Below are 7,466 nucleotides of genomic sequence, written 5' to 3' on the forward strand. Positions count from 1 at the left end.
ACTGTAAAATAAGACAAATTTTTGAAAGAATTACTGAAAGTGTTGATGCTTTACCTTTTCAAAAACCAAGTAAAACTTTTCTTCGTCCTCAAAAAATTCCATTAACTGAATGATGTTTGGGTGACCCTGACAATGGTGAAATGTCTCCACTTCCCTGAACACCCTGGCTCTAGCATGGCCAGGGACCTTGTCAATGATCTTTACAGCGAATTCTTGGTCAGTATACAAATTGACGCAAGTCTCTACACTTGCATAAGCTCCTGCACCCAATACTTCACCGGTCAATTTGTACAGGTCTGAAACAAAGAAAAAAAATGATTATCTACACTGTGTCATATGTATGTACAAAAATGTAAAACAAGAGGAGAATAAATTATTATTATTATTTTTTCACTGTAGTGTGCGCTGGTCAGGCCCTATCCCCCCCGAAGCCCCGATACATTCGGGAGGGCGCGCCAGCATTATCAACCAATGACCACTCCCCACACCGTGGGGTAAGTGATCATTGGGTCAGAGAATCATGTGCCCTGAGCAAGCGCAGTGAGCCAAGAATGACAGCCTTCTGCATCTGTGCGGCTAAGATTTTTGCTTTAGTGTCTTCACTCGTCTATTTTTAATCCTTCAGATAGAGTTGAAGTATTTTCTGATTCCGTGAAGAACTATTTATGGATTTTCCATAGTATTATGTGTTTACAATAAAAACCCAATATCAGCATTCAAATAAATCAGTCAAAACAAATGACTTTCGTAAGATTTTTAGTGTTTATATCAAATTTATCGGCAATTTTATGATGTATTATTAAACTAATATGTATGTAAACAAATCCTCTGACGACTCTACTTATCTGAAGATCCAAAAATATATAACATTGTTGCAATTTGAATGAGTAAATTAATTAATTATCAATTGGTAAGAATCACTATTTGAAAACGTCTGATTTATTCAATGAACCATGTTATATGATCTCCAGAGAGTTGACAACTCATAATATACAGCAAATATTTTGATCTATATAATTATAGCACACATTATTATCTTTAAGAAATTAAAAACAAAAAATTCAAAAGAGGGTAATTGAATATTCAAAATGTGATAAAATCAAATTCTAAACTTCTAAGCCAAATACATAAATGAATCGTTTTGGATTGGAAAATATATATTGCCTTGAAATAGAAATATCCCATTTATGTACCTATATATTCCTATCACTGTCGAAGACGATTTTGGAAAAAAAACAAACGTTACGCATTTAAATTTTTTTTAACCGTGACTAGTTTGGTTCATTATTTTATTCAAATTCGAACCGAGTATTTATAATTGAATGTTATGAATACGGTAGATGCACTGATATTACAGCAACATTGTCCAATAGCCCTGATGCGCATGTTTATCTTAAATACGTTGGTGAACTGAATTTGAGGTCGCAAAAAAAAAGAAACACCCCGTGTAAAACAAGGTACTTATAGAAATAGGTGTGATTGTGGTACATTGTGCGATTGGGAGTACAGCGTCTGAACCACGTCTAAACTGTTACAAAGCGAAGCATTTGATGTTTAATGTCCGAGGTTTGAATGAAGAGTGAAGGAAATATTCATTTAAAGTAGACGTAAGTCATTTACCTCAGGTGGGCTCATTCATGGTTATGAAATATTTCATGAAGAATATGGGACGAGTTTTTTTTAATAAAATTTAATGATTGAGATCGTTTCTGAAATCCAATTATTCAATGCTACATTTTTTGCAACTTTAAAAAATAAAAGTCGTGTCACTAAGTGCTCTGGAGATGTATTGAATTTATTGGAGCCTGTAGACTGTCTGTAGACACCCTACATTTTGTTTAATAAGAGAGAGGACATTGGCAGATCAAGATCTTCAGATGATGTGGTGCTGCAGGTTTTTCCGGGTTTTCCTGCAGATGAAAAAGCAAATGCGCCACTGGAATCAATGAAGTCGCCCCGGAGCACCAAAAAAAAGTTCATTTGGCTAACTTCCTCGCGTAGCAATTGCAAGACTTTGTTGTTGTTGTTGTTTCAATTTTTGGTAACAGTTACACAAACAAATTGGTTAGTGCAGTTAGGGTTGCAAATGTACTATGAAATACTTTTTTGGGACTTTTTTATTCCCCATACTCCATCATCAATATAGGCAGCTGTTCCAAAAAAATTTCTCACGCATTGTACACTGTACTTTTTCTACGGTTGCGTTGTTTTTAAGTATTGAAAATTAAAATACATATATAATAATACTTGTATGTCATTAACTCATTTTTATATATTATTTAAAGTAGTAATTAACAGTTATATTTGAACAATTCTGTAAAGTAATTCCTGGTAGGTCGTTTTGTTTCAACATTAGTTGTGGTCGAAGTTGAAGTTGATGGGGAAACGTACTGAGTCTCCATAGCATCGTTGTGTTCAGGTTCTAATGACGCTGGAGACTGAATGGATTCTACTAGACTTTTTGAAATTTTCATTTTGTTACCTATGGAGTTGTCAATATAAGATTCAGCAACATTGCTGGATGTCCAACCCCCATGGCGTTTTAAAGTTAAAAGATCTGCCCCTGCATTAAATAATCGCAGATGACCTTCGGAAACCAGTGGCCAGTATATAATTGAGGGTTCGGTAATTGCAAAAATTTCGCTATTTCTTTCGCCATGGTGCCAAATTCATTCTCCCCATAGGCTGTTTCGTACATCTGCTATTTTTGGAATTTAAAAAAACACGTGTTTCATTTGTGCATGGTCAAAGCTTCACATATTTTTTGTAAATTTTGGTAGGATTCCCCTGTGACTGTGAAATTTCTAGGAACCTTGTTTTCAATATCGGGTAATTTTATTAAAAGGGCCGAATTAAGATATTCCATGTCATCAATTTTTAATTTTCGGAATTCATCATAACGGCATACCCCGGTAACGCCAATAGCTAAAGCATCCTGAAATCAAAACCAAACATTCATTTTTCGATAACAATTTAAAAATTTTCAATTCATACCTTTAATAGCAAATATTTTTCATCAGGTGCATCTTTTAAAAATTGTTGAATTTCTTCAGAAGTTAATGTTTTCGACTGTTTTGGAGCATATTTTTCAGATCTGCGTTTTAAAAATGCACGTAGTTTTACGTATTTTGATATATCAACACAGTTTTTAATAAGGTACTCCTCAGCATCGAGTACTGAGACCATAATGTTGATTTCAATCTTATTGACAACTCTTTAAAATAAACTAACAAGGTATTTTCGGAACAAGAATTTACATTGGCTTTCATTTTCCAGTCCATAAAGTTTCTGTAAGCGATTTCATATTTTTCTCTTGATGTGCTTGGTAGCAAATTATTGCAAACATCTATTGCTTTCTGAACAATTTCTGGAGGTGTATTTTCCAACTCTAAATCTTCGTATTTCATTATATTTAATATTTAATAAATCTGAACTGTTTATACTATAACAATCAATAATAAAACTATTTTCATTGGGTAAGTTGACAGCAATAATTATGCAGTGCTTCGGTCTTGTTGTTATGGAAACGCCGACAATGGGCTACTTGGATATTGCACGCGAATCGTCAGCGTAGCCTTGTCAACATGGAGAACGTGTCATATCAATCTGACATGTAACAATTCATGACTGACTTGGGTTATCGTGATAACAGTGAGAAATTATTTCTCATTGTAATGGCGAATATTTCTCACTGCGTGAGAAATCTTTCGTTTTGAACGTATGAAAGCGATGAGAGAAGTGACACATTATATAGCATCCGTAGAAAAAGAATATGCACATATAATCAGAAGCAAATTGGAGAAACATTATTCATTACCGTAAGATGACCAGTAACAGTTTGAATAACATTCTATTGCTGACCTTGAAAAGAAAAACTGCGACTTAAAATCACCCGAGCCTCAAAATTAATTGAACTTTATAATCACACAGACAACAACTACTTCTCAAGACATAATCTTATTAGAGAAATTATAAAGTTTGGCTATGAAAGGCACTCTGGCTATTATTCAGGAGACAAGAGATTTGTCAAATGATAAGTACCTACTATTTACAAATACAAACAATTGTCATTGGCTTATCCCAAGCTTATCCAAACCTATCACAAAGGAAAGGTAGTTCCACCCTTTTCTTTATATTTTGTAACGCTACCAACCAGGAAATAACATAAGGAATAATGAATATAATTAACGTGACTACCTCATGACTTCATTAGAATTAGCATTTTGTTTTGTTGATTGTACAATTTATGTTCGTTCTTCAATTCAAGGACTCTCGATGCCATTTCATTTGAAGTTGGTTGCCAAGCCAACGCTTTTCGTGCATGCCTCTATGTTTACTGCTGTGTAAGCGAGTAAAAAGAATGGGAAGAATATATTTCAAAAAATTATTTAATCATTTTCAAAATTAATGCATATATCTGTATGTAAAATCAAGTTTTTTTCTAGCTCATTTGTCGCCAAAAATGAGTCGGCTTGATTTCAATCATTCGATATTTCCAATATAAACTCGTGTGAATCTTGTAAATGTAGGTCATAGATTCAAGAGTATTAGATATTAGAAACCATAATCGGAGCATCTCTAGTACATTTTATTGGGTTATGTACAATTCCATTTGGATTAATCTGTTAAATATTGATAATGATAAACTTATAATTCTGAATGACGTCTGTGGAAATTGTTTATACAAACATTAATATCATACAAACAATATCATGATGATTTTTATTTTCCGTTATTATAACTTTTGAAATAGAAACATGGTGTAAGGAACACTCACTGTCGATCAATCCCAAGCAGACTGAGATGGCCCTTTTCACCAGAAAAAGATGTTTATCGGGCTTAAAACCTCCCGAAATCTTCAAAAGCAAACTAAACTTCTCTGAAGAGGTAAAATACCTTGGTACTATCCTCGACAGGAAGCTAACATGGAACTCTCACCTACAGAGTAGAGCAAAAAGAGCATATGTGGCTTATGACCAATGTCGGAGGACAGTGGGACGCGCATTTGGTCTTTTATCCCGTGTCGTCACCTAGATCTACACTGCAATAATAAGACCTATGTTAACGTACGGAGCCATTGCTTGGGGACCGAAAGTTCTACAAGCAACGGCCATCCAAAAATTATATCAAATACAGCGACTGGCTTTTTTAAACATCACAGGAGCCATGAGAACAACACCAACCGTGGCAATGGAATTAATTACGGGTCTGATCCCTCTGGACCTGTACGTTAAAGAGGTTGCGTTAACGGCACACGGCTGGTGTAAATCTCGAAGTAGGAATGGGTCAATTGAGGCTGAGCCTATGGCGATAAGCGTTTACTGCCCAACCTCTGCTGCAGGCAACCAGTAATGCAATTGAACCCAGGTTTGTGTTTAGTAGTAGCAATGGGTCAATTGAGGCTGAGCCTATGGCGATACGCGTTTACTGCCCAACCTCTGCTGCAGGCAACCAGTGATGAAATTGAACCCAGGTTTGTGTTTAGTAGTAGGAAGGGGTCAATTGAGGCTGAGCCTATGGCGATAAGCGTTTACTGCCCAACCTCTGCTGCAGGCAACCAGTGATGCAATTGAACCCAGGTTTGTGTTTAGTAAACCTTACAAAATACAAATAAAAGAGAACACAGAGTCAAATGCTACAAATGCAATACGCATATATATACAGACGGCTCAAAAACCAAAGAAGGCTCAGGATGTAGAGTGTACTCCAGATCACTAAGCCTAAGGATTAAGTGGGGAATGGGAAAAATTACCAGTGTGGTCCAAACAGAACAGATAAAAGCGTGTTAAAAAAATTACGGTACACTTCGAGGACCCTAATACAACACTTCCTAAAGGACGCAATGATCTTAATTGACCTACCTTGGAAACACGAAGATACCACCGAAGAACCGGTACGCTTCTTTTTGCGCCGCTTCCTCTTGGCCTCCTCCTTGCGACGGCAGAGTTCCCGCTCACGAGTCTCAGCGTCCATTTGATCCCCGCTGTCGGAGGCACTTCCCCCTCCCATATTACATCCGCCGATGCTGTCACCATTGGTAATCACCACGATGCCGCCGTTGCGATCTGAAACAAAAGAAACGTCATTAGACCAAGGAGTCGTGGAAATTGAATAGACGGTTTCCAGAGGGTTCCTGGGCGGGGGGTTTGATTCGACCCCAGAATCTGCCGTTTGGGCTATATTGCAACCCTCTCCAATTTAGGTTCACTTAACGTGTTTCTGTTCTAACTTAACTTGCTTTGTAGTTGAACAAATTTTGTTCTGCATATCTCGATGTCAGGAGGTGGATTGATTTAGCAAATTTTTCTTTTCGTAGTCCCATTTAAAAGAAGGAAAAAAAATGAAACTTCACTTAGATGGTTATGACTTCAAATCTAGATGTATTTTTCAATGCTGAACAAATTTTCTAAATAACATTTCCCGAGATTTTTCAAAATAAGAGTACTTTACTCTTGTCTCAAAATCAATTATTTGAAGACTCCTCTTATATTACGTGTGTTTTACTATATTTTGTTGGTGCATGTTTTGTTTCAGGGGATGTACAAACTTTAATCAAGAATAACTTTTTGTTGAAAACCCCTAAATAAAGAAGTTTCCCATATTGTGCATACTTTGGGCATGACACTGTATATTATGCTCAAGTAGAATCTAGACTTAGGTATGGTGCCTGTTTTTGGGGTGGATTTTCCACAGTAGGAAATGTTTTTATGGCACAAAAAAAATCTCTGAAGTGCATACAAATTGTTCAAACAGAGAATCATGCAAGGCACTTTTTAAGGAGTACGGTGTCCTAACTTTTTACATCATATTATATTATTGAACTGTGTATGTGAGTGTTCAAAAATAAATTAAATTTTACAACAAATCTAAGACTTTATCAACATGATACTGGAACCAAGAACCATTTTCATTTGCCCTTAGCTAGATTTAAAGTAACATCATGTGAACTGAAGATATATAACCAACTTCCAGATCATTCAACGGTCTTGAATAGTTTCTCTGTGTTCAAGAATGGTTTTATGCTTTGTAGGAATTCTTTGAATAACTCATATTCATATGAGTTCTAGAGTATGAGCCTGTCTTTCCCTTTTCTTTCTTTTTTTTAATTTGTATTTTGTATTGACACTTCCTACACAATTGTCTGACTGGAAATAAATGATTTTTATTATTATTACGGCAAGGTGGATTCTATTATAATGTGGTAGGGTTACTGAAATTAAAAAAAAATCACTATATTAAACTACACTTCAAAATTATCTTAATATTTCTCTAATTTCATCGCTTGCCTAGCTCGCACTCGTATAATATCTCGATTGAAGGGTGACGATAATTCTTTTATTTCTGACCGGGATATTATAAGCTTATATCGTCATAGTTACGCTATCAATAAAGAGGGTCATAACTCCCTTGGGAAATTATAGATTTTATAATTCCCTCTACCTTTCACAAGTAAAAATAAATAGAAA

General features: G+C 35.6%; 1 protein-coding gene across 1 annotated transcript in view; it reads right to left on the bottom strand.

Moving 5' to 3' along the window:
- LOC111508549 (MAP kinase-interacting serine/threonine-protein kinase 1) overlaps positions 1–7,466 on the bottom strand; it is a 44,727-nt gene that overhangs the window by 6,653 nt on the left and 30,608 nt on the right. Inside the window, exons 2-3 of the mRNA XM_023164095.2 lie at positions 5,862–6,065; positions 55–296 (exon numbers count right to left, since the gene is read on the bottom strand). Of these exons, the coding sequence (XP_023019863.1) occupies positions 55–296; positions 5,862–6,065 (446 nt within the window). The remainder of the gene's footprint in view (positions 1–54; positions 297–5,861; positions 6,066–7,466) is intronic.

The sequence above is a fragment of the Leptinotarsa decemlineata genome, unplaced genomic scaffold (assembly GCF_025532065.1).
Source record: "Leptinotarsa decemlineata unplaced genomic scaffold, Ldec_3_MD MMD2_tig00000251_RagTag_RagTag, whole genome shotgun sequence".
Taxonomy (NCBI): Eukaryota; Metazoa; Arthropoda; class Insecta; order Coleoptera; family Chrysomelidae; genus Leptinotarsa; species Leptinotarsa decemlineata.